The sequence below is a fragment of the Chaetodon auriga genome, chromosome 3 (assembly GCF_051107435.1).
Source record: "Chaetodon auriga isolate fChaAug3 chromosome 3, fChaAug3.hap1, whole genome shotgun sequence".
NCBI lineage: Eukaryota > Metazoa > Chordata > Actinopteri > Chaetodontiformes > Chaetodontidae > Chaetodon > Chaetodon auriga.
Genome location: NC_135076.1, coordinates 22,862,668 through 22,889,771, shown reverse-complemented (window position 1 = coordinate 22,889,771; position 27,104 = coordinate 22,862,668). Strand labels below are relative to the sequence as shown.

At 43.4% G+C, this 27,104-nt stretch overlaps 2 protein-coding genes across 3 annotated transcripts; one reads left to right on the top strand and one right to left on the bottom strand.

Annotated features, from left to right (window-relative positions):
* The first annotated feature begins 3,186 nt into the window (after positions 1 to 3,186).
* cilp2 (cartilage intermediate layer protein 2) lies at positions 3,187 to 22,936 on the top strand. Its single transcript, XM_076727108.1, has 10 exons — positions 3,187 to 3,510; positions 10,743 to 10,820; positions 11,694 to 11,963; positions 12,184 to 12,366; positions 13,316 to 13,471; positions 13,559 to 13,876; positions 14,375 to 14,483; positions 14,667 to 14,824; positions 16,509 to 18,934; positions 19,019 to 22,936. The coding sequence occupies exons 1-9, from the start codon at positions 3,447 to 3,449 to the stop codon at positions 18,920 to 18,922; spliced, it is 3,750 nt and encodes a 1,249-aa protein (XP_076583223.1). The 5' UTR covers positions 3,187 to 3,446; the 3' UTR covers positions 18,923 to 18,934; positions 19,019 to 22,936.
* A 160-nt stretch (positions 22,937 to 23,096) lies between these two features.
* LOC143318682 (Rieske domain-containing protein) lies at positions 23,097 to 26,880 on the bottom strand. Of its 2 annotated transcripts, XM_076727141.1 has the most exons (4): positions 26,302 to 26,686; positions 25,816 to 25,931; positions 25,006 to 25,127; positions 23,098 to 24,917 (listed from the first exon to the last, which is right to left on the bottom strand). In XM_076727141.1, exons 1-3 carry the CDS (start codon positions 26,489 to 26,491, stop codon positions 25,029 to 25,031), a joined length of 405 nt encoding a protein of 134 aa, XP_076583256.1. In that variant the 5' UTR covers positions 26,492 to 26,686; the 3' UTR covers positions 23,098 to 24,917; positions 25,006 to 25,028. The 2 variants fall into 2 exon arrangements, with proteins under 2 accessions (XP_076583255.1, XP_076583256.1); XM_076727140.1 differs by having other exon boundaries at positions 23,097 to 25,127; positions 26,302 to 26,880.
* Between the last annotated feature and the right edge of the window lie 224 nt (positions 26,881 to 27,104).

Here is a 27,104-nt window from a genome sequence, read left to right as displayed (position 1 = left end):
CGCTTTTCTAATAATGTTTAAAATGACAGCGACAATATGAATGGTGTTGCTGTATGTTATGAACATATAAAAAATGATCATCTGAATCGGCAGCTTCCATCAGCTTTACAGAGCTTTAAAGCTTCTCTGTTGATTCACTCTCATTACTCTCATAGTGTCATTTTCAGGCAGCTGTTTTCAGTGAAAAAGCTCTAAAAACCCACATACACTCCGCTGCTCAGCGCCAAACAACAGACAGACACAGTTAAAGACTAGCCGGTGAACATACTGGAGCAGTTATCAGCTAAAGAGACACATACTTCCCCCAGGAGCTAAATGAGACTGAATATTGGACCTACATTCATCAGGTAATCAGAAACATGATTTGGAAACATGAAATGAATGCTGAAGTTGCTCTGTGTTTGCTTTTGGATACGTAAACAAGCAACTGCTTGGTAACACATTAGCCGTAACACCTTTATATGATGGCTGTGTTTTCAGTTTGCCTCCATGTGGCCAGACAACTGAAATAAGGCAAAGCAACGGATTAGCAGAGGCTCATTCGTTTAGCTGATATCATGCAAATATGGCAAGGTTTTACAAACAATATTTTATCCTTTTATTGTTTTGACCTTCAAAGCTGGAGTCCATCTGAACCTGGAGCTGGGGTCTTTGACTGTCTTGCTTAAGGACACTTCAGCAGGGAAGCTGCTGGCCCACCTCCCCTGAACACGGCTCGTTCTGCTGAACGAGGGTCACTAATCACAAGGCCACATAGCTGCTCTGCTTCTTAGATGAGCACACACTGTTACTTCTGTTTATTGGTTCCCGGCTGGATTTAATTTGGTAATGGAGGCCATAAACAGGTGTGATCAGGCTGTAATCAGCTGTGGAGGAAAGTCTCTCATTACTGAGCTCAGGGCTGTGGGCTTCAGTGAGAACGACGAAGCAGGACCGTGGTGCTGTTTATGGATGAGGTAATGCGTATTTATACAAAGAACAGGAGCTTCTTCTGAATACTAATGCACTAATGCCCCGTATGTGTGCGCACATGTGTGAGTGGGTGTGGAAAGTCAGAGAAAAGGAATGCCGATCGTTTTTTTTTTGCTCGGTGGTCTTAAATCTGTCAGAGGTGAACTGATGAGGGTTGTACAAATATGTCTGAGCGCTCAGCGGTCCTGTCTTTCATGCCTGTCCAATCCCTGTCAGGAAACAACGACTTGTCACCACTCTGTCGTTTGTGCTTTTCATAGGAGCGGCTGAGTAATGAGCTTTGGAGTCGTTGGTGGCCCCGAGAATTGAACAATCATTCCTGACAGCGGCACTTGTAGCTATACACAGTGAGAGATAGTCTTACACGGAGAAGAAATGCGGTCAGAAGATTTAGTTGAGTCAGAAACAGAGTTCAGCAGGAAGATTAATTTAGTGCTTACATTGTCGAACACACAAATGCTCAAAGTTTAACAATTTACGAGGCCTTTTCCTGAAAGAGCTCCAGTTCTTTTCCACTGTGGTAGATGATGGTGTAAAAACAATCGCTGCGTGTTTCACATTCAAAAAATGTTTTGTCAAACTAAATACTTTAAATACCTAAAATCTGACTTAGCCAACTCGCATTTTATTCCTATTTTAAATGCATGTCATGTTTACATCTACTGGGACACCCTCATGTCCAGGACCAGGCAGTGGGATAGTTTGCAGGCATCGCTCCTAAATTGCTGAAATGAAATTATGTTATATTCACGCATTCTAAAACTCACATGAGTAAAAAGTACAGAAGTATTACCAGCAAAGTGTACATAAAGTATCAGAAGTAAAAAGATGATTATTATCTTATGACATTATTAGTTTGTTTCTGATGCAAGAAACAGCATTTTACTGCTGTAGCAGCTCGAGGTGGAGCCAGAGAGAGCAAAGAAGAAGCTCTGCAATATAAATTAGTGTTTTCTTTTGTGTGTGTGTGTGTGTGTGTGTGTGTGTGTGAAATAATTGCTAATTTTAAACAGCTATTGAATTAAATAATCTGAGTTTGGAGGGGGCATATGTCTTTGGTGAGACTGCTAAAGAACTTAGAGACATCTGGAACGAGACGAAAAGCCTCAGCTAACTTGAAAAGAAGCCGGTAATATTTCCCTTTGAAATGTAGCGGAGTTCATAAAACATCAAAGGGATATTCTCAAGTAAAGTACAAGTAAACTGTACTTAAGTGCAGTAATTTAGTACTTAAGTTCCTTTCCACCACTGAACTGTGGAAACATTCCACAGGGATTAAATGAAGTGCATTTATTTTGAAAGAATTCCCTCACGACATCGTTGTTTGACACCTTTTTATGTTCAAGCAGGGGACATTTGTATAAGGGTTGGATGTACGTAATGTTTTTTAATTTCCATGGATTTTTTTACAAGCGCCGTTGCTAAATTGCAACAATTCGCATGCTGCAAACGAGCCAGTGTACATTGCACCTCATAAGCACGTCTCGTGTCTGCGTTCGGAGGACTTTTTCCTCAATGGCATGCCATATGACGCCACTTCCACTCTTTGGCAGTGCATCGCCCTGCAATCAGCGACTGTTAAAAAGTTAAAAAACTGAAGTCGAAGCAGAGGCAGAGCAGCATCTGGCACTGTCTTGTGTCTGCTGGAGAGTGCGATAAAAGGAAGAGTGAGACGGAGAAAGACACATGGCAGTGCCAAGGAAGGACATGACATTTTACAGGATACCATTAACTGCTTATTTACAGAGTTTAGAGTTAATGAAAGCTGTTACTATGACAGGAAAAGCTTACATGATGTTTCAAACCAGCTTCCTACATGTTGAATGTTAAAATCAGATGAGCAGATAAGACATGAGAAATAAAAATAAAACCTATGTATTCTGACACACCTGCTCTGTGGACAAAGTGCATCAGAGGATAAGAAATCAAAGAAATCTGAAAATGTTGTGGCAAAAAAAGTCTGAACTTTTGAATCTTGCCCGGACGAACAGGAAAACACCTTTTAATCCCTCCACACACACACACACGCACACACACACACACACACACACACACACACACACACACACACACACACACACACACACACACACACACCCTCCCTCTCTGTCTCTCCCTCTACCCCCACCGTACCCTCACCTTTTTTTGGAAGATGATACGGGGGACCCAGATGTTACATTTCACTGGCCAATCGTGAGCAGAGAGGGGCTGGATTGGTGTGCACTCCCGATGCCCCCTTCTTTTAAAAACGCCTGAGCTCCTGTCTCCAACCCAGCAACTCAACTCAAGAGCAGCGGCGAGGCTCTGCTCGACCGGCAGCATCACTCACACCTGACAGACTGAGGCGGCCGCGCTCAGCTGTGCCCGCAAGCTGAAGAGTCTGCAAGCTGAAGAGGAAACTTTCTTTAAGTTTATGTCTGTAGCGGATCAGAGAGAAGCAAACAAAAAGCATCAGTGACTGAAGGTGTGGTACCATGTTGGAATTAAATAAGGTGGCACTCCTGCTGTCTTTCCTGGCGTCACTGGCTCTGGGTCAAGGTAAGTAAAGACTGGAAATGCAACTGTTTTTATCGCTGCTTTCCAAAATAGATGCCAGAACAACAGGAAATGACTGTATGCGCAGAGTTTCCAGCAACATGATTTAAGGTGAAATTTGTTTTGAGGTGGATTTTTTAATAATCGTATGCATAATACAGAGCACAGGGCCAGTGCATGACTACTCACACATGTGCACTACAAGTGACATAACTGTAGAGTTTTCTGTGTTGACGGCATTTCCCTGAGGATGTCAGAGCAGGAGGACTCCGGTGAAATGTCTGGTGGTGAGCTCATGTGATAAGTGTGCGTGTGTGAGGCTGTGTGTGTGTGTTATGTTATAGACCACCTCAGTAGCTGTTAATCTCTGATGTTAAGTCACCAGCACGTTTCACCACCGGGCTAATCAGCAACACGTGGTGATAGAAGAGGAGGTTAAGAGGAGGAGGAGGTCAAATACAGTGAGAGCTCTTCACTCTGCGCCCCTGTGGTTTGGTTCAATCACTGGAAAAGCTCTGTTGATGACACTGAAAGGTTCTGCAGGGGCGCATTTTGTGTTCATAATGACAAACTGCAGTACAGAAGCTGCCACTATCAGCAGGCAGGAGGCCTGCTTTGGAGAAAAAAAAAAAAAAAAACACAGCCGTGGTGCTCCATTGACTTTTATGATCCCACAAAGAGCCAATTCACACGCACTTTAAAGCTTATTTTCTGGCATTTCTGCTATATTTGATAGTGACAGCTGAAGAGAGACAGGAAAGGCTGGGGGGGGGGGAAGAGGGGATGACATGCAGTAAAGGGCCCAGGCTGGATTCAACCCAGGCTGCAGCGTCAAGGACTTGTGGTATGCGCTCCACCAAGTGAGCTCCAGGGGTGCTCTCAAACTTACCTTTCAAAACCATATCCTGAGTTTAGGTCACTTTCAAAGAGCTGAACTGTCAGCTACAGAAAAACCGTGCGCTGCCTCTTCCAGATTTTGAGTTCTTTCCCCCAGACTTTCGCTCTTATCGTCCCCTGAAAGCTCGCCACTCTTCCTGAATGACACCAGTAGCAGCACTTTTTCCAAAGCTGTCACTTTCTGTCCGCCGTACAGCTGCACCCCATTAAAGAGAGCTGGCGGTTCATAAAAGCAAGTGACTGTAAATACACCTTAATAGTCTCCATATCTTGTTGGACTTGGAGGCCGCAGAGTCGTAAACGTCTCTCACAGGGGCTCTGTGCCATTTACTGATGAGTATATCGAAGACGGCTCGGTGAGGAGAGAAGGTAAATGTATAAAATGATGATTCAGGCGGACTTTCACTGATCTGAACTCTGTGTTACGGCCGTGAGTGAACGCTGATCTTAAAATGGATGGTAAAACTTTACATTGCGTGCTACGCTCCGTTAGCGGTACATCCACATGTTGCAGTAAGGTGTGCATTTTGTCCTCATTTCACCCTCAAATGCGGTGCCAGCCGTCCCTACAGATATAAACCAGTCACCTTGGAAACAAGAAGCAATAATCACAACAAACCGAGCGACCCACTTTCCCACCTGCTGGGCTTGAGCTAAATGAGAGAATGGAATAAAAAGCACAGGTAAAATGACTTTACCGTCCTCTTTTCCTCTGTCAAATTGGCCAGCATGTCACTCTTTCCTTTTACTTTTTGATGGTTGTCCCCCCACCCCCCCACTGTGTCCAGTCCACCACTAAAGTAACGACTTGTATGTCCCCGTCTGTCCATTTATTTCTAAAGTGTCTCCCTCAGGTATTTCTTCCCTCACTCCCTCCTTCGTCTTTCTCCACCAATTTCTCTCTGCCCCGCTCCATCAAACGCTCTCTCCTTGCCTTGTTCTCTGTCACTCTCTCCATACACCTTAGAGCTTTACGAGCTGTTTTCCTATTTGAAGGCAGCAGCTGCTGCTGAATGCCCGCTGTAACTCAGAGGGGAATGGAGTGGCATTACCACCTCTTAGCAGAAATGCTGCTTTCAGCTCCAAGGCTTCTTTAACTTACTGTAACCGGCTTTCTTTAACTGTACCAGAGGACTTCCAACCTTCTCTCTTTTCTTGTTGCATAATTGTCAGGCAAAGCTAGATGGAGTGTGTGTGTGTGTGTGTGTGTGTGTGTGTGTGTGTGTGTGTGTGTGTGTGTGTGTGTGTGAGCAGCTGGAGGGCCTTGCGAGGCAGACAGGGGCTAGTTCTCCAGATGTTGACCACTGTCTGCTCCAAACACAGAGCTGTCTGGCCAGCTGACTATAATGACTGAGACAGGGATTACTATGGATCAAAGGAAAAGGCGCAAATTCCCATTAATGACAACCTCCGAGCCATATCACATCTTTCTTTTCTTTTCTTCGGTGTATTTATGCGTTCAGGATACATATGTGGACGTGCCAAGATATTATTTATTGCAGGACTAATCAGCTGCTTTCAGCTGAGCTATTTGCAGCTCCTGGCTCTGTACCTGTGCACAGGTGCGCAGGTTCATGCAAGGACTTCCAGATATTTTTAATGCTGAAATTCAACGATGCCCAATTGTGTGTTTTTAATAGTATCAGGGAGAAAATACCTGAGAACACAAAGCCTTTGTTATGCCTTTGTAAATCCTCAAATCATGCGGTTGATTTGCATCATTAGTTAATGTCAGAGGCAAAGATTTTTCATTTTAATGAGCTACAGATGTTTTCGGAATAAGACTTGGATTTTTGAGAATAAAGAACATTGTGGTAGCGAGAGAGGTAGATGCAGAGAGGAAAAGCAGACTCCTCCGCAACCACGCACACCTCAGCGAAGAAGCTGGCCAAACACATAAACAGCTTCCATATGACACGGCAAACAGCTCATCACATGCACAGGCCCACACACACACACACACACACACACACACACACACACACACACACACACATCACAGAATTCATACGTGAAATACTTCAAATAAGACTCTGTCGACAAATAGTGCACAACCTTGTTCTTTTAGCGACCTTAACTTTGCCCATTAGGTTACATAATGTGGGGAGGGCGGGTGCTGTTTTCACGTCTTCTCTTTCTTGTAAGGATCTGTAATATTATAAACAGGATCCAGAACTTCTATTTTAGCTCTGTCTCTCTGCCAACATACATCTGGCACAACCATACCTCTCTAATCTGACTGAAACCATTCTGGGTGCGACTTCATAAAGTCCTGCATTTTCCTCCCTCTTCCTCTCCTCAGCAGCTTTTTTATTGGATTCTGGCGAAGGCAGATAACTCCCACTCAGAAAGTGAAGCAGAGAGAGGCTGTCCTGTGCAAAGGCACTGGTGATTATTAATAGAGGATCTGCCGTTGTGTAGCCTGGCTGTAAGTACAGAGGCTGTGTTTCCGAAGGGCCCGCTGTGACGTAAATCGTTAAATCCAAAGATAGTCCTCTAAAATAAGCATTGCAGTTGTCGGAACAGACCCAGGGAGGGCAAAGATGACAATGACTGCAGTGTGGGGTAAAAAGTAAGCCAGAGGTTCAGATCTGTTACTGACATACTCTGGCATTCAGGTGCTTGGCATGTGGCTATATGTGGAAGTGAGTTGCTAACCAGCCCACAGATGCAGGTCTGCTCTAATATACTGAGGCCATTATAATGTATCTTGTTACCTTGTCCATGGTTTTATGAGGGTCACGTTGAGGCTGGTTGAGGTTTATAATAACCGCCACGTGGCAGGGTTTGTGTCAGAGGCGAAACTGCAGGAGAAAAGCAATACATCCTTATATGGATTCAACTTTATTAGCTGCAAAGTCAAAATTTTAACGAGATTGGTGTGAGCAAAGCACAAAAGCAAACCAAACCTATGAAGGATGAAGGTCAGTTGTTTCAGCATGTGCCTCAAAATGGCACAAGTTTACCCTGAAGTGACAAAAGCCCCCTAGTGGCCATTAGGACTATGGCGAAGATGGAGATCATGTGACATTCTTATAGGCGCCGCAGAGAGTGGATGGGTCAATAAAGCATTGTTTTTTAATACAGGAGTTTGAAGTCCAACTTTCCATTTCTGATTAAGCACAATCATTTCATGAACCTAAAAAGGTGTTGGTTTGTGTAACCATGAGGTCAAAGGTCACCGAACCTGAACAAAGTTTTACAACGAAGGGGACAAAATCAACTCTCCGTTCCGTCAGAAATCACAGCAGGAAAATAAAAATGTATTATGACGTGAGAACACTACGGATAAATTCTTATTTTGACTTAAACAACGATCTTTCGCTAAACCTAACCAAGTCATTTTTGAGCCTCACCCTGACCAAACCTGAACCGCAGCACTGTCAAATCATAAAACAGACAAGTGATCACCTCCACGTATGATTCCAGAGGGTGCGCTTAAAAAATGGACTTGTTGGCTTTATTACATTAGCTGTGAAAAGTCAGACTCATAAAGAGATTTGTGCAACAAAGCACAAAACCCAACCCACACAGAGCACATGAACAAGGACAAACAAGGTGTACTGTACCAGAGGAGCACCTCAGGGAGGACTTTCTTAACACTAAGGAGGAAATCATGAGTTCCAACCTTGCTCCATCTGGCTTTAAGAGCGTGTGTTACTTGCTTCTTGATGAGGTAAATTCCCTCACATACCAGCCGAATGAAGCAGCGCCCCAATAAAACCTCCCGGCTTTTAAAATTCATAAAGTGTTAACATGCCACTCAAAAGCACAATAAGCTCTGTGAGTCCGCCACGGGAACCGGGCCAGTTCATACCTGCCATAACTGAGGTCATCACCCCAACGTTCGCCTTGTGCTGAAGCTAATCTGGGTTTCCTCTTTTAACTTTCTAAAACCATTAGTCACCTCGTAAAACTGTAAGAATCGTTTGCTATTTCGCTTTCATTATCAAACATCTTGAAATGATCATCAGGAGCCAAACGCTTCTGCTGTGAATTCCCTTTGTTTGGGTCTGAATGAGGAAGAAATGTTACGTAACCAGAGCGGGAAAACGGCTTTATAATTTCTTGGAAATAAATGGATGCACTTCAGAGTGAGGAGGGCAATTAATTAGCCACAAGTTTGGAAGTCAGTGTTAATTAGGAGAAACAAAAGGGTTGGTTGTGTCCCCTCACCATTCGCTTTTCCCTTTTAAAAAGTTTTTAAACGAGCCTGCAGACTAAAAATAGTTGAGACGAGAGATAAGATCATCTGTCCAGTGTCTTTTAATTGATTCTATAATGTAATCAGGGCAGACAGAGGACTCTGGAGACAAAGGGAGAAGTGTGGAAAAGTATTTGATTTGATTTACTAAACTAAACCTGCAGGCAGAGCCACATCTGCCCAGCAGATCAGCGTGAAAGCATTTGCTTCTGTTTATCCAGCGATTCCATTGTATCAGAGAAACAAAGCTGATATGGAAACCTATCAATGGTTTTTAAAGAGAGCGGCATTAAAAAAAAAACAGCCATGAAGGTCAAATGACTGTTACCCTAAAACTTATGTAATACATTTCTGGACAGTAAGTCTTTGTTCTGTTGAGCTCCTTCGTTGTTAATTCTAGCAAAAGAAAAAAAAGAAAAGAAAAAAGTTTAGGGTTGAAAAGAAATGTGCTGGCATAACAATAAAGACTGAGAGAGAGCCATAAAACCAGTGGGGACTGGGATCGATACTGGCCTCTGTGCTGGGAGTCTCTGCTCGTAAACTCAGCAGTGTCTCCCCGAAAGTGCTAAGTGCTTGCGCATATTACACACATGCGTATACGCACGCACACACAGGCTCACACTGAAGTTGCATAAGCTACTTTTTGTTTCTGTCACGGACCGTGACATTTATTTTTTCCGCACAGCCCGAGTCGGGGAAGAAATGTCAAGCAAACAACTGACGTTTCTGAAAACGTAAAAAATTAGCTCTGTTGGAAAATGAATCATTATAGTTCAAAGCACGAGGGAAAACGTGTAATGGTGTGTGTTTAATAAACCAAAGAGCCAAATTTACACTCAATGCCAGCTTGAATATCTTTCTCTTTCTAGTAAGGCAACGTTTGCTTTCATCGCATCTTAACTGTTGTGCCCTCGTGTGTGCAGGCATGAATAATGGCAATGATGTAGCAATGACTCAGTGATACAGGCACGCCGTATGTGTGTACATTACAATCATATATCATCAGGATCAAAAAAGAAGTGGACAGCAAACACCACATGAGAGTATGTGTGTGTGTGTGTGTGTGTGTGTGTGTGTGTGTGTGCTCTCTGAGAGGTGATGGAGCGAGTTAAGGAAGTTTTCTGGCTCGGCCGCTGGTTAACAAATGACTCCGCATGCACTGATTTGTCACAGCTGGAGCTTGATTAGCATCCTGAACAGTGGCTGCCTGTTGACGGATCAAGAGGAGACGGGAGGACTTGGGGGGAGGCAATAAGCTGAGGATGAAAAGATGTTCGACAAAGAGCATGGAGGAGATGATGGATGGAGATCAGACTGCATTGTGTGTGTGTGTGTGTGTGTGTGTGTGTGTGCACATGGTAGTCTGTGAGGATGTTCCACAGTTTGGATGGGGGGGGGGGTGCAGGAGGAACAGCAGTGAGAGACATCCACCGAAGGAGATGGAAGAGGAGCAGATTGAGGAGGAGGAGGAGAGGGGAAGGAGATGGAATTCGAGAAATTAGATAAATCAAAGTTTGCAGGAGAAGAAAGACAGAACAGAAAATTGAGAAAGAAACTCACAATTTCTTCCAATTTTCTCCCTTTTAAGTGGCCCCAGAAGCCCAGTCATTGTTTCAGCACATAAATAGGACAGACGGCCCGTGGCTACAACGAACCGAGTGAAAAATATGTAGAGAATAAAAAGTAAAGGGCAGAGTGAAGGCGGATAATTACAAGGCCCTTCGCGCTGTGAGCGAAGAGCAAAACGTGCTCAGACTGCATCAGCATGTGTTTGTGTGCACATGGCTGTCTGTGCGTGCATGCAGATATTGGAATATGTTGCTCTAAAATGTAACACAGTAAAGAGTGAAATCAGATTTTGTACTGAAGTGTGTGACGGGATTTGATTGGCTTTAATTTGTTTCCCTTTTTCCAATTTCTGTGCTGCCATGAGCCTCATTTTCAATACCATTCTCACACTGACTGTGATAACAGCACCATGCATTACATTAGACCAGCTGAACTGAAACTCCTAAGTTAGACTCCTTAGAGAACAAAGAGAGAAAAGCATAAAATTTAAGGGTACAAGATGCAGGACTGAATAGTCTATGTGCTTGTTGCTTTATGTCCTCATGTTCTTTCTCCCTGTTTGCAGGACCGGTGAGGACCAGGACTCCATCAGACAGGGACAGGAGAGTGGCCCTCAACACTTTCACTGACACACAGACAACAGGTACTGAACCAATTAGCAGCGACACTCTAAAACAACAGGAAGTTGGTTCTTGTACTTTGACCTGCTGATTGGTCTCACTTACCAACACGGTCGGCAAAAAAATCACACTCTTCACACTTCTACTCCCTCTCCATTCTGCACACTGGTCTGCTTCTACAGGATACAGTCACACTATATCACAACAATTTGACATTTTACTGGATCACAAGGCCAGACAGTAGTGACACAGACATCCTGTTTGCTGTAATGCAGCATCCACAGGCAAAGGAAATCAGAGCTACGTGTCTTATCAGCTTGGATTGGAAAAGCCGAGATTTTGATGACTTAACATTCAGTTTCAAACTGAACAAAAGAGCCCCAGTGTCAGTGGCTGTCTGCAGCACGTCTCTCCCATCCCTTCAGTGCACCCTGGAGAACTTTATTTATTACAGTAATGATTACTTTGTGAACGAAAGATATCATTTCAGTTTGTTGCTATTGCATTCTTTTGTTTTGAATCATATTCCTCCTGAGGAAATGCTCAGGTTTCAGAACATGGAGCAGACTTAAAAACTGGACAACATGGCTCATCAGTCAAGCCAGGGGGGTTGGGAAAGAACCTGGACAATGCGAAGCTCCCCGGGGTGTATGAAGTCAGTTTCAAATTGCAGTAGCAGACCTCCTCTTAAAGTTTGTAACCCATTTCAGCTGATTTCCTCCATCTTGCTTTTTCTTGGTAGTGATCCATCTCTTCCAACCATGTAAGACCAGCTCCAACCCCCCACCTCCCCTTCCTGAGTTCTGGATCCTGAGTTTTCTTTCTTTCTTACTTTTTCCATTCTCACCCTCCATTCTTTTGGTTTTCATCCGTGTCTACCCTCCATGTGCCTCCAGGCGTGACAGAGTGGACGTCTTGGTTCAACATCGACCATCCTGGGGGGAATGGAGACTATGAGCGCCTGGAGGCGATCCGTTTCTATTACAGGGAGAGAGTCTGTGCGCGGCCCATGGCCATGGAGGCTCGCACCACAGACTGGGTGGCAGCGGCAGACACTGGGGAGGTGGTCCACTCCAGTCTGGAAAAGGGTTTCTGGTGCATCAACAAGGAACAGCCCCAGGGCCGCATCTGCTCCAACTACCATGTTCGCTTTCAGTGTCCCCCAGGTAGCTCTGATGACAGCAGCTCAGAGCTGTGCAAGCTGTCTTCTCACATATATGAACATTCAGCCATGCATGCATGCAGCACTGGCCACAGGGAGGAATCATCCATTATAAAAGCTTTTGACTGTTTACTGTCCGCCATGCCAAATAACGTGCTAACAGCAACACATAATGTCAGCTTTGCTCAGGATGTCACACTCTGTTCTTCAATGTGCGTGTTTAGTGCAGAGCTACTGGAGTGACTGGGGCGAATGGGGTCCCTGCTCAACCACAGTTTGTAACGATGTCGGCATCCAGGTCCGCCAGAGGACATGTGTGAACACCCAGCCGATGCCTCTTCTGTTGGTGCCAGCATGCCAGGGGCACCACTCAGAAAGGAGGGAGTGCTCCACCCCTCCGTGTACAGGTGAGAGTCAAAAGATTTACTAGCATCTAGCTTGTACCAGCACCTTTTGATTGCACGTAAAGTAAGAACCAGTTGGGTGCAGTTGTGGGTGAGCATCCATAAGACAAAGAACAATGGTTCAAGGTCCCATCTGAGCAAGCAACTTTGCTGCTGGACCATCTTTGAGCTTAATGCTGAATGAAGGTGTTCAGTATATGTACCAACAATTCGCGCTGAATCATCATTGTCACAGCCTGAACCACAGGCCTTTAGCAGTGGAGTTCCTCGCTGGTGACTGGAAGCACTGTTATCAGTTCAGCTGTGATTCACGGGAAGTCACTTCCTTGTTTAAAGCTTATTGGAAGACAGCAAAAGCAACAGAAGCATGCCTCAGAAACAAAAGTGATTACTGTTGCAAATGGTTGAGCTACTAACCTTATAACTGTGCTCGTATAGTCTAGATTTGTACTGAACGGAACATAACAGCTTAGACCAGCACCAGACTAAACACTGAACTCAAGAACCAGTGCTGGGTGCCACAGTAGTGTGTGACCGGTGATGCGTTCACTTACTGATGTTTGAACCATTCTGAATTCCTCACAGTTTAAGGTCACTGCTCTGTACTCTAAAGTTCTTGTATTGATTCTGAGACATTTTCTGCCGCACCCTCCTGCGCAGAACTTACTAAACAGAACTTTGCAACCGTTGGATCAAGTGCTCTTGATTGAGCTACTTGTAATCAACGATCTTTCAACTGCAGCTATTCAATCAGCTTTCTTATTCTTTCCATACCCGCTGTATAATTGCATGCACGGGGTGCCCAAGCACAACAGAATTAACAACTCTTGTCGTAAAGTTTGAATGACTTGATAAATTAATGAAACAACTGATAACACATTTAACAGAAAATACGGAAATGCATCACCAGTTAAAATAAAAACTCACATCATTCCTGTCTCTGTGTGATCAGCCAAGTGGAGTCCTTGGGGTCGCTGGGGGATGTGTTCAGTAACCTGCGGCGGAGGTCGGAGGATTAGGAGGAGGACCTGTGTGAGGACGTCAGTGACCATTCAGTGTACTGGACGGCCTGTTGAAATTCAGAAGTGTGGGAAGAGTCCATGCCCAGGTATGGCTGAGCCTCTGCTGTGAAAGTCATAATATCTTTCTTTATATCGGCGTCTTTGCTCATGTCTTTGTGTCTTTCTCCCAACAGTCAAATGTCAGCGCGTGTGCACCGAGGGTCGTCCCAGTGAGGACTGCAGCCGATGTGTGTGTAACAGCCACGTCCTGCACGGTGAAGTCCACACTCTGACCGGCGTCCCCGTGGCAGGAGCCTGGGTGGCACTGGCCAGCGAGCCCAAGGTGATCCGTGCTCGTACAGATGCCAAAGGTCAGTTCAGGATCACGGGAGTCTGCTCCTCCACCTCGACCTTGATCTCCATCAGGAAGGAGAAGTTTTCCCCGATCACTGTCTCCACCTACAGTAACACCACAGGGTTGTCCTGGGTACGGGCTGTCCTCAAATCAGCTGGTGAGGACTAAGGAAAAATGTTATTGATAAAAAGTAATATTTTGTCTTTGTAAGATTGAAACAGTAAAGTGTGTCTGTTGCTATTATTGGAACCAAACACAAAGCAAGATGATGGTGTAATTTAGTATTAATTGAAGATATTGTTGGCTGTTTCTTGGAAGAGCTATTTTCGTAAGTGTTTCCTGATTCTCATTAATGTGATTCCACAGAGCCAGTAAATCCTCCATTCATATTCTCAGACTGTAGAAAACAGGACATTGACAAAGCTACAACATAAATAGTCTGGCCTATTGTAAGACAGACACATTGTCTGGAGCACTTACTTGCTTGGTTGCATGGAGACCAAATAAAAATAGGCCTGTGTTGCTTTTGAAAGAGTAATTCCCTCAACAATCATTTTTCATAAGCACAGAGACCAGTGTGAGAATAGAGGTTCATGTCTGACTGGGTTTTATGAGGTCTCAGTCTTGAGGGTTTGCTGCTTTCTGCTTTCCGCAGAAAAGCCGTACATTGTGAAGCACCCGGAGGACAAGGTACGTTATGAGGGAGGACGGGTGCTGCTGTGCTGCAAGGCAACGGGATCACCAGCACCTGACAAATACTACTGGTGAGAAGAATACTAGTGCTGGCACGTTGTCAATCATATTACAACACACAAAGACAGCTAGCATCAGAGAGATTGTCACATAGTGTGAAATTTATATTTTAAAGCAGCATTAATCAGTCACTTGCAACTCAGGTTTGGTCTCGCCCTCTCTTCATTTTCTTATCTTTGTAACTACTTTTCAAGGTACCACAATGGGACTCTGCTGGACAGGAAGGTGTACAAGTATGAAGAGGACCTTGTTCTGCGAGATCTGAAACTGGAGCAGGCGGGACAGTACTACTGCAAAACCAGCAGCCCCGCGGGCAGCATCAAATCCTCTCCATCTCTCCTCACTGTAATCGGTATGTACAGTCTCAGATCTCGTACCGACAGCGACTGTATCTCAACATCACAGAGTTAAAGAATCTGATGGTTTGACAGCAGACACATACGAGTGCGGAAAAACGCTAAAAGACGTTAGACGTTTAGTTTGTTTTTGTCCTCTTAGTCAAAAAGACACAAAAACTCCCTTCAAGTTAATGCCACAGTGATGTAATGAGAACTGTAATTCATCTTCTTCTGCCTGGAGAGAAAATAATTTGCTATGATGATAGCAAGCGGCACTCAGGGATTATAGCGGCGGATGGCTGCTATCCCAGTGCATTTGACAATGACGTATTTCGTCAAAGTTCTGCACAAGTTCAAGTAAAACCACAGACAAAATCACTGGTTGTTTGACAAAAAGCAAACAACCGCAATTCGTTTTACTGTATAAAGAGAAGCTGCCTAAGAGATTGAATACACACTTTCAGAGGAATGTCAGCGCTAAGCTCCAACCAAGTCATCCATGTCAGTGCATTAAGAGCATTCAAACAAAACCACAGTGTCCTACAACTGAGCGAGAGAGAAAAGTCAGTTAACAGACTATTTGTCACTGGAAAAAAACATTACATGCAAAGAAAATAGGGGAAATAAAAATCTCAGGGCTCATGCAATCTGGCCGCGCTTGGAGCAGTAAGTTTTTATTATATTTACGTTGGTTGAAGCTACAGCTTTTTAAACTGGCATTCTTTATCGTGTGAAATGGCTCTAGACACTGTAAAACCTCAAACTCTATTTCTCCAGAACACCCAGTGTTGAGGTGAAATACAAGACTGTTAATAAATCCCGTTTCTTTTCTCTCTCAGAGTAAGAAATGCATTTCCTCATCCATGTGGGAGAACTACACATTTCTTATATCCCCCAGGTGCTTGTTAGCAAAGACACAGATTAACAGGGTTTTCATGGAGGAGCACTAAAGCAATCTATCCCAGGCCACAGACAAATCCCTGCAAAGTAATTATGGCAGGAGACACAGTGTGTGTGCAGGACAGCACCTGCACCTCAGAGCAACTCAACGCAGTTTCTTGTCACATTTTACATTATGCAGAAGTTTAATTTGATTTCCCTGTAAACGTGTTAACCACAGTTCATGCAGGTGAGAGGCTGCATAATTTATTATCAAAGGAAACCCTAAGCCCTGTTGGTAAAGTCATCAGCAGAACAGCATGATATTATGATATTTCATACGCATCAGACTGCTCCATCTGTCTGCAATTATCGACTTACTTGGGAGATGAGAATCTTAAAAAGAATCCTCGAGTATAAACTCAACCATGATATCATGCACATTAATTGGTCTGCCAATGTCTGGGTGAACAATAATGCTTTCTTTCCAAGTCCCATCTGGATGGTTGGTAAATAAATGTTCCATTGAACTTCATGTCTAATTACCCTTCATGCACATTTCACCATCCAACTTGGCCAATCACTTGTACTTTCAGGCCATGCAGACATTGTGTGTGTGTGTGTGAGTGTGTGTGTGTGTGTGTGTGTGTGCATCCATGTGTGTAATAAATAAAAGCAGATACAAAATACATTTGACAGACTTTCTAGAGCAGCTTGTACAATCACGTCTTCAACATGGCAAGTCTGAATATCAGATGATAAATTTTTATTGTATATGTGTCATGTCAACCCAAGCTGAATTTATCATCTTATTCACAGCAAAAGGAACACCAGCTTGCAATTCCACCCCTGAGACGCACCTCATCAGACTTCCGATGGACTGTGTTCAACCTGGGACTAACTCCAAGTACTACAATGCTGGCCGCTGCCCTCACAACAAATGTGCTGGTTCCCTTGACTTTGATATGCGCTGCAGAGATGGAGCTGCATACTGCTGCGGGGTCCAAAATATGGAAAGTCGCAACATTGACTGTGGAAGCTATAGCCTTCCTATCCGGGCTGTGACACAGTGCAGCTGTCAGAAGTGTGTGCAGCCAACTGTGCTGGTTCGTGGTAGAGTGGTCACAGCAGACAATAATGAGCCTCTGCGTTTTGGGCACATCTACATTGGTAAAGAGAGGGTGGGCACCACTGGATACCAAGGAAGTTTCACATTGCAAATTACTCCTGATACAGAGAGATTAGTGGTAAATTTTGTCGACCCCACTCAGAAGTTTCTTGACACTCCTAAGGTGTTCATACTTGATAAGAAAGGTGGGTCCATCTACCATGATGTGAAGGTGATGAGAAAGCAGACACCAATTGATATCAATGCAGGAGAGACCAACTCTATTAACCTAGGAGAAATTAAAGGGGAAGACCCCATTGGTCAGTTGGTTATTCCTCCCAACTCCTTCCACAAGGACAATGGAGAAATCTATGAGGGAACTGTGAAAGCCAGCGTCACATTCATTGACCCAAGAAATATCACCACAGCAGCTGCGGCCCCTGGTGATCTCAACTTTGTGGACGATGAAGGTGAAATGCTCCCTTTGAGGACTTATGGTATGTTCTCTGTGGACTTCAGAGATGAGACCAACAAGGAGGTACTTGGAGCTGGAGCTGTTCAAGTTCTTCTTGACACACAGCACGTCAAAATGCAAGAGCACATTCCCAAAATGAAACTGTGGTCTTTAAACCCAGACACTGGAGTCTGGGAAGAGGAGAGTGACTTCTCCTACACCACAACAACTGGTGGTCATGGGCGCAGCAAACGAGAGGAGCGCACATTCCTTATAGGTAACATGGAGATTAGAGAACGTAGACTCTTCAACTTAGATGTGCCTGAAAACAGACGCTGCTATGTCAAAGTCCGTGCCTACATGAGTGACAAGTTCCTACCTACTGAACAGCTGGAGGGTGTTGTGATCAGCCTGATAAACCTGGAACCCAAACCTGGTTATTCCTCTAATCCTAGGGCATGGGGGCGCTTTGACAGCGTCCTAACTGGACCCAACGGGGCCTGTTTACCAGCTTTCTGTGATGCCCAAAGGCCTGATGCTTATACAGCTTATGTTACAGCAATGATGGGTGGGGAAGAACTGGAGGCAGCTCCGTCCTCCCCCAAGATGAATCCAAACATCATTGGAGTGTCTCAGCCATACCTGGATAAAATAGACTACCAGCGCTCAGACCACGAGGATCCAGCTCTAAAGAAAACAGCCTTCAGAATCAACTTAGCAAAGCCTAACCAAAATAATCTTGATGAGACCAATGGGCCAATATATCCGTATCACAATTTGATAGCTTGTGAAAATGCCCCTGTTGATGCAAATCATTTCAGATTCTTCAGAGTGGAAAAGGACAAGTATGAGTACAATGTTGTTCCCTTTGAGGAGAATGATTTGACGACCTGGACGGGAGACTACCTCTCCTGGTGGCCTAATCCCCAGGAGTTCAGAGCATGTTTCATTAAGGTCAAGATCCATGGACAGAAGGAAGTGATGATCAGGTCCAGGAATCTGGGAGGATCACACCGAGAAACAAAAGGAAAACTTTATGGCATAAGAGACATTCGCAGCACCAGGGACATGCGAGAGGCCAACACCTCAGCAGCCTGTGTAGAGTTCAAGTGCAGTGGCATGTTGTTTGATCAAGCTGAGGTGGACAGATCCCTCATATCAGTACTTCCTCAGGGGAACTGTCGAAAGATTGGTACCAATAGCCTCCTACAAGAGTATCTCATCAAACATCCACCAGTCGCTCAGAATAATGAGTCCCATGCATTCACCATGCTAGCCCCTGTTGATCCTTTGGGACACAACTATGGCATCTACACAGTCACAGACCAGAATCCCAGGGTGGCCAAGGAGATTGCTATAGGTCGCTGCTTTGATGGCACCTCAGATGGTTTCTCTAGGGAGATGAAGTCAGACTCTGGAGTGGCTCTGACCTTCAGCTGTCCAGAGAGGAAAATTAACAGAGAAAGCCTTTTCCAACGTCTCCAGACCAACCCAGGTCAGACTCTGTCTCAAATGGCGAGGGACATGAGGGAGTCGGAGGGTCTGCAGGTGCAGAGATTACCCTCACAGATGGTGGCTTATCCTTCCGAGCAGCGTGGCAGGACCCAGAGTCGCAGAGTCAGCTCTACAGCCAGGAGGAGAGTGTCCACGCGCACAGAGCTACGCCAATAGACGTGCCAAGAGGTAGGTTTGGTTGAAGTAAATTGAGACATCTTTATTTTGACTGTAATCTCAAAATTATTTAAAAGTTCTGCTTTTCTATTCTAGGTCTTCAGTCAAGGCTGATGTGATGGCATCAAGTTGAGGGAGTAATTGCCCGTCTGTTGATGAGTATGAACTCCCTCCCGACCACGGAAACCACAAAACCAAGGCAGACAGCAATTCAGCAAAATCAATGAGTGTGATTGAACATATTCATTAGACTTATACTTACTTGAAGGGTTTGGTATATAAATTTCTTCCTTCCCTCCTAAAAGACATGCATCATTTGTCAATATGTAATGTAGTGACTGGCATTTATTTAATTAGCTTTGGTCTCATTTTATGTATGAATAGACTAACGTGACGTTTGAGAATGTAACTTTTATAGTTCTAATTTGTGGCATTCCATTTTCCCCACGCTGCCTGTTTTTGCTGACGTCTCTCAACGCTTGAGTTGAAACCAAACCTTCAAAAACTGTAAATACTACGCCAGGCCCCAAACACTTCATAATTGGCCGATGCTTTCCACTGAACTTCTCTTCAAGAGCAGAAAGAAAACCAACTTGAGTTCCTTGTTGTCTGCAGCAGACATTGAGCCCTTTTTCTACAAACTGGGAAACTCTCTCCACCAAGGGGAGGCACACTCAAAAGAGACATGTTGGGTGCAGTGGGGTGAGGTATGCCACCCGGGGAACAGAGGATGTTTTCAGTCATGCTTCTTAATGTTTTTCATTAGCATACCACATTGCCAACTGTGATTCAGCCAAACGTCCTTCACACCTACTTAGAATGTGCGAGTCTGAGGCCTTCGCCAAGACAAGCATGCCTCTCACTCGGGTCAGGCAGTCTAAACTGAGGATAGCTGATTGTGAGGTATGACATAATTTTCTTTTGTCCTCTGCACATTCCACATCACCAAACTAAATTTCACCAAAAAGCATATATTCCCAAATGCTTAGCCTTCTTAGAGACTCATTCAGGGTCTACATTGACTTTGTTTTTATTGTTGAACGTAACGTGTTTGTTAGTTGCCTTTGTATCTTGAAGTGCAATACCTTTATAATTTAACTTAAGCATTCTTGCAGATCAGCATGTAACAAATTATTACAGTGCATAAAAAGTGCTGCTGGTGAATGACGCAACAACTCCCTCAGTACACGTCATGTGGGTAAGGTGTTTGATCTTGCACAGGACTCAATTTTAGTGATTTTAAGCACATAATTTAACTGCTATGTCATGTACTCATTCTCCAACTCTCTCAACTATGCAGAATCTAGTAACCTTTTCATACTTTGCTGCATGGCTCAGTTGATTTTAAAATTTGTACACCACAGTAATCTTTTCAGCTTCAGAGAGCAGTGTTGTTAGTGGGAGTTAAAACTCTCAGCGGAGCCGTTTCTTATCAGCAAAATCCACTGTGTGATTCTTACACATGAGACTGATAATTAAAAAGTGACACACATTACTTTACTGGCCAGGTTTTCAGAAATCTTTCTTACATTTTCACACATAATGTCATCCTGTAAGTGCATTTAAAGTACACATCTTGATAGACATTAAGACAGTTCTATTATTGACTTAAAAATAGAGGCTTACTTTAATTAACGATGGTGAAAGTGATGCTTTTGTCGGCGATAAAAGCTCCAACAATTGTTTATCTGCAAAATGGGCACTTGCAGACCCATGGGAGAAGCTATTCAAGCTGAACTAATCCAAAAACAAATAAGTGGGACCATGGAGAAAGCAGGAGACGCTCACAAGTAAATATAAGCCTTCTGTTAATTAGAAAATAAATTACATATTCTCTGGAGAATGATTAAAACAGTTTGACCCTGACTTTCACAAACAGCCAAACATGCTAATTTCCAGGATACAAAAGAAGTTATCAACAGTATACTGGGTCCAACATATTATGGTCAAACATATTTACTATCAAAATGGCAACAAGCCCAATCTACAGGTAACTCTTGAATGTGTTTTCAGCTTGATCCATTTAAGGTTTAGTACATTTTTATTCCTAATGTACAACAGATACATTGTTTAATGTATATGTGCCAGTGTCTAGCATATATTGTAACCCCACACTTGTACTAGGCCCTTTGTCAAACAACAGTCCCTTTTCATTATGCACCATGAGCAGCACGCTCCAGAAAAAACCCTCAAAACAGAGTAATATAGGCTGACAACACGTGGCACCCTCGCCATTATCACTGACCTCTCTAATCACAAGCCTGTGGACCGTCCACGTCTGTTCAGTTCAGATCTCCAGATGAAAACAAACATCCCCCTGCAGCAGATGTAGCATCCATCCCGTAAGAAAGATGATGATTGTATCCAGGTGTGGGAAGAGATAAGTCCTATAAAAATGCAATGGTGTGTGAGGTCAGCTGAGGAGGCCCAACAGCTGTAGAGCAACTGGAGGAAATGTTAGACCAAAGACATCAAGAGAAAGAGGAGCGAGATTATCTAGTGATGGATTTAATCATTTTGGGGTGCTGTTTGGTAAATGGAAAAAAGGAAGGGAAAATATTAGTGGTCTTTGGCCTCACAGTCCATCACTTTCAAGCTTCGAAAGTGGTTGCACATGGAAGAATGCAGGTTTTTGGAGGGGAATGCTTTGACAGGAGAATTGGCTTATTCATGAAGAGAAGTTATCAAGGGAGTTTGAAGGACAAGGTAACAATAATAGGCTGAGTAAACCATTATATAAGACTTTGCATGGGAAAGTAAGCTGCGCTCTCCAAACAGTTACTTTGTCTTCTAGGGAACTTCAAAGGAGATTAAAGAACCACTGCGCTGTTTGGTTTAATGACTTAAGCAAAACTTTCCAAAGTCTTTAGAATCAAATAAAGTGAGTTTAAGACCAAATCCAACAGATAGAACACTGCAAAGAAAATGTTCATCTCATCAAATCTCAGTGAGAATGGCACTAGTAGTAGCAACCGTTTCATTTCCCAGGGATTCAATGTTAACATCACAAATATGGCTTAATGGAGCTTTATGTGTTTTTGTTTCACACCTTCAAAGGAATAGTTGGCCATTTGGGGAAATAAGCTTGTTCGCTTTCTTGCTGAGAGTTAGAGAGGATCAACAGCACTCTCATTTCAGTCTGCCAAGTATGAAGTTACAGCCAGCGACCTGTTAGCTTAGCTTAGCATACAGACTGGAAACAGGGAAACAGCTAGCTAGGGTCTCCTGGAAAGCCCACTGGTAGCATGGCAACTTCACTGTGATGACGGCGCAGGTTGATTTTACACTTTTGCACAATTTGCACAGACGAAAACAAGATAAAACATGCTCATTAGTGAGCCTTAAAGGTGCTGGCATGCAAATTTTGTCACCTTTGGACAAAACTGGGCTGTTTTAAGAAGCTAAGCTAACTGGCCTCTAGCTGTAGCTTGATATTTACCATGCAAGCATAAGAATGATATAAACCCTCTCATCTAACTCTCAGCAAGAAAACAAACAAGTGCATTTCCCAAAATGATGAGCTGCTCCTCTAATGGATACTATTGTTACGGTTGTAGCTGTACTGAAGTCCTGCATGCTTGATAACTGGACATGGGATGCTTTTGCAGCAACTACAATTTTAAAGGGAATATGTGAAGTTAATTACTTTTGAAATACACAACCTGATTTTGCCTCTTTGTCAAAGAATTTCAGCGGGTAATGCTAACCGGCACCATTTAACTTAAGGGCAGAAAACTCTCAATCCACCAGAAACCACCACTAATTTCACAGTAACTTAAGCATGAACACAGTCATCCATTTTCTCTTCTGTACAATCCAGGTAGTCTCAAGGAGATCATAATTTATTCAGGAGGTCATCCTTGAACTTTTCCACCACTTTCTGGACTATACTGACACACTGTGCTCCAGGAAGCCGCCCTGAGCTCCAGTAAAAGAATTACATAAATGAACTCTGTGTAAACGCTTTAACTATTGCATGGTGATGCCAATCTCTCGTTTCTCTCTGAATTAAGTTTTCATGTGTAAATTGTGTATTGTATGAAATCTACTATGATTGTACGAACAAGAAATTGTAAATAAATGATTTTGTGTAAACTTTTTGATTAACATTCTTAAGGACACATTTTCACATTTCCAAATAAGAAAAAAGGTTCTGGTCTGTTTTTTTTCTTTTAATTAAATATTACACAGTGTTGCTAACAAACAATAAATTAATTTGTGAATTAAACAACAAAGATGAACTTTTCAGCTTTGCTTCAGATTTAGCTTTAAGTTACAACAATAAATACAGTTCACAACACACAAAACACTGGCATCTGGGCAACTAGTAGGTGGTTGAAATTGCAGATATTTTACTTCTTTTAACAAACCATACAGGCCAAATACATATTTCACAAACAAACAAGAAACAAAATCCATTAGAATCGGCTGAACATATAAAATAAACTCCTGACCAGTGGAGAATCCAATGTTTACTCTGACTTTTCTTGCAACGTGGCGTGTGCCCGTTACGCTCCAGGTGATGAGTTACAGACATTTTTAGCCAGTGAAAATTATTATTGTAATAAAGTTGCACAACAGGGAAGACAGCAGGGAGGAAAGTGAGAGTGTTGAGCCACACTGTCACTGACACCTTCATGACTGGTCTCTGTGCCTCTGCCAGAAAATGGAGCTGACAGAAAATATAGAGTGACTGCTCTCACCACGATGGAATAAAGAAAACACACTCGCATCAGTGCGCGCACGCACACACACATATTAAGCTACAAAAACACATTATTCTTGAGTCAATGGTGCATTTCAGGTCGTGAACCTCCCTCCGGCGCCTTACTAACCGTTTCTTTTGAGTCCCATTGCGTCAGTAACAGACAAACCTGTCTGTGCACGGGCCAGGAATGGAGAGAAATGCTGATGGAGACATCTTAGCGCCACCAATCGTAATTGCAGCGCCCTTCATGTGTGTTCTACTTGCTGGAACTCTATTTGGGTTAAAAAACGATCCAGAAACACAAATTCTGAAAGGGAGTCTCTGCTGCGTGACATCACTGGAATAAGTGTCTAAATTTATCCAAAGACCACAACTCAGCAAGGCCTCAGGTAATGCCTGTTCAAGACATGGATGAGGATTATTGGTAGTAATGAACATGAGGCTGCTCAGTTTAGTTCAGCTTTAGCTGCTGAGAGAAACTGTCATTACTCTTCCACTATTACATGATTGCAAATTCTTCCATCCAAAATGAGTGGAAGCTTTATCCTCATAAAGGGTGACCTATATTCCAGGCCGTCACTTTGGACCTCAAAACATACCACAGCTGATAATTAGAATCGCCAACTTTTGTAAAAACATCAGTTTTCATCCATCTGCACACTTTTTGTGCATGTTTGATTTTAAATGCATTGCATTGCAAATCACTAGATTAGGACTGCACTTTGCATATATTGCACTGACTTCTATTACCCCACACAAAGGCTTCACTTCTGGCTGCATGTGAATTCATCCCCTCATTGCAATAATGGTTTGATTTTTGCAAGTTATCATTTTGTATTTAAGCAGGGATGACATTTGGGGACGTTTGCAGTGTGATTTACTTGCTAGTGCATACAAGTGCAACAGGATTGTCAATTGAGAGCAAATCTGATAGCTCAAATGTGAAGGAAAAAACTTAAAAATTCACATATTTTCATCAGAAAAAAATCATACCATCTTCCTCAGAATTCCTTAAAAAAAATCAGTAAGTGACTTTTATACTGCCAAATCTGCTGGCGAGTTCTGTAACATCTGCTGAGAAAAGTAAAATTTGTGTTTTTATGTTGCATATTTGCTACTGTCCAGACCGTTATCAAGGTCAGGAGTGAGCTCTCTGTGTTTCGAGCCCGTGATGAGTCTCTACCTGGAATGCCAGCAAGAAAAACTCTGAAACTATTTAATGATGTCATGTCCTCCTCAGACAATCAGATATCATGGTGAGTGCACAGCAATCAAAGTGGAAACGGTCTGTGAAAAAGACAGATAAGGCTCAGGAATGTTTCAGATGGCTTGAGTTTGTGGAACAAGTCTTTAAAAATAGCCCGAGTGGACTCACGAAGGGCTGAAGGCTGAGGTTGTTCATCTCTTCTGATCCGCAGGAAAAGGCTGCAAGGAGAGGCGACTGGCGTGTTTCACGTACACGTTGTCGTCCTCCATCTTGACTTCATACACCTTTTGCTGTAAAAAACAAAAAAAAAAGCACACCTTCATGAGCAGTATGAACTCACATGGCGCCTGAATGTGCCAAAGTACAAGTAAGCTTATTTAATGTTACTTTTCAAGTTAAAATGGAGTAAATATTTGTCGGTATACGTCTTCTATTGGTTGATAGTTGACAACATGGTGACATACAGCAGCTTATAAAAATGATTAATGGAAAAGAAGATGAGACGTTTATGGAAACTTCTCAGTTGGGCTGTTCATTGATGCATGCATCCAAACACGTCCAACAAAAGATGTTTGACAGAACAAAAGGTGAACGCAATCTTCACTCTGATGAGAGCTTTGATTTCTCGTGCCATGTCAATCAGCAGAACGTCCAGCATCTAATGGAGGTGCATGATTTCTCTACATGTCGCTGCAAATGTTCACGTCAACTCTCAGGTGCAGTCAGCACGTGAAACTCCCGGGACAAAATTCACTTTTCATAAGATGCATCTGCAGGTTTGATACATATTTAATGAAGACATATTGAGCATGTTTAAACACCTGAGTTCCTGGTCTTATTAATGCTTTTCACTGCTACAGTATATCTAGTATATACTGTGCTTCATATGATGTACATGTGTACTGAGCCCAAGACAATCATGTGATTTGGTGAAAAATAAAACAGCATTATGAAAAAAGGACATATTTCCTTACTGACCTGTAAGGAGGTCCCCGACTTCCCAGTTCTGAGGTCAAAGTCATAGTCATGCCAGGGGCAGAAGACCTGCAGGACCCCGTCAGCCTCCTCGATGTCCCCCTCACACAGAGGACCGCCTGGGGGACACAGGATATTGTTCATCACACAATCTTTCTCTCAAAACAAATGACTTTCGCTGCCTTCCTACTAGGAAAATGTGATGGGAGGTTTGAATAACATGGTGCGAAACTGCTAAATCTTCCACATGGATATTTTTCTTTTTTGAAGCGAAAGGGATAAACAAACCAGATCCTCGTATTTAGTTATAGGCAGGCCTACAGCTGGAGTCTGACCCAGTGTAGTACATTCTCCATGTTGGTGAATGTTGAATACACGTCTCATCTTAAAAACGGGATGTGCTGCGCGTTATTCTGCTAAGAGACAGATTGATAGCCTTGCTAAAGAGTTAATCTAAGCGAGTATGAATTTGGATGCTGAGGCTTTTACCGGAATGCGCACAGCGAGCATCCATGGCAAAAAACTCCCCCTTCACATAGAAGAGGCAGACATCAGAGCTGTGGCCGAGGGAGGAGTACATTAGACGGCAGCGCTGCTTGGAAAGCCCCGTGACCGGGCCTATGAGTCTCCACGAAGCGCCTTCCGTGTGCCCCTCTTCATCTCCGGAGCCAGAAGCCATAAAGAACGGCGAAACGAACTGTTTTTCTAATTTGCGTCGCTACAGGGCTCCTTTTTTCCGCCGGTGCAAATGAATTTGGCCGTTCGCTCTGTGAAAATATTCCATATTAAGCTGCAGGCCGACAGATGCGACGGTCAGCCGGGCTGAGCTGCAGCCTGCCTGCCAGCCAGCCAGCCAGCCGGGACACCGCAGTGCGCTCAAGCACGGCTCCTCTTCATCTGATCTGCATGTGTTTGACAGTCACAGATAATAAAAGCGCAGATATTCCTCACAGACACACAGATTTAATTCTGCTATTATCAGTTTCTGCAGCTGCTCTAAAAATAGTCCCGAAGCTGAAGCAGACACAGGATTGCAAACAATGTCCCGGCATGCTATGAGCTTCATGTGAGGACTGCTGCTCATCATAAATACATGCTTCATTATGAACAGACCAAACAAACCCCTCCTGTTCTTTCTTCCACTCACATAATGTTAAAAAAAAAAATGCATTTCTGCCAATAAAACGGGATACATTTTTATTAATCCCACAGCAGGGACATGTGCAGCTTTACAGCAGCACAGGAGATAGAGTCATAGCAAGAAGCATCAGTTAAAAAAAACAAGATATAAA

Excerpts from the sequence above, each read along its gene's own strand:
- cilp2 (XM_076727108.1), top strand. The coding sequence starts at position 3,447 with ATGTTGGAATTAAATAAGGTGGCACTCCTGCTGTCTTTCCTGGCGTCA. Across the intron at positions 11,964-12,183 it reads TCGCTTTCAGTGTCCCCCAG|TGCAGAGCTACTGGAGTGAC; the intron begins GTAGCTCTGATG and ends GTGCGTGTTTAG. Across the intron at positions 13,877-14,374 it reads GGCTGTCCTCAAATCAGCTG|AAAAGCCGTACATTGTGAAG; the intron begins GTGAGGACTAAG and ends TGCTTTCCGCAG.
- LOC143318682 (XM_076727140.1), bottom strand. The coding sequence starts at position 26,491 with ATGGCTTCTGGCTCCGGAGATGAAGAGGGGCACACGGAAGGCGCTTCG. Across the intron at positions 25,932-26,301 it reads TGCTCGCTGTGCGCATTCCG|GCGGTCCTCTGTGTGAGGGG; the intron begins GTAAAAGCCTCA and ends TGTGTCCCCCAG. Across the intron at positions 25,128-25,815 it reads AGTCGGGGACCTCCTTACAG|CAAAAGGTGTATGAAGTCAA; the intron begins GTCAGTAAGGAA and ends TGTTTTTTACAG.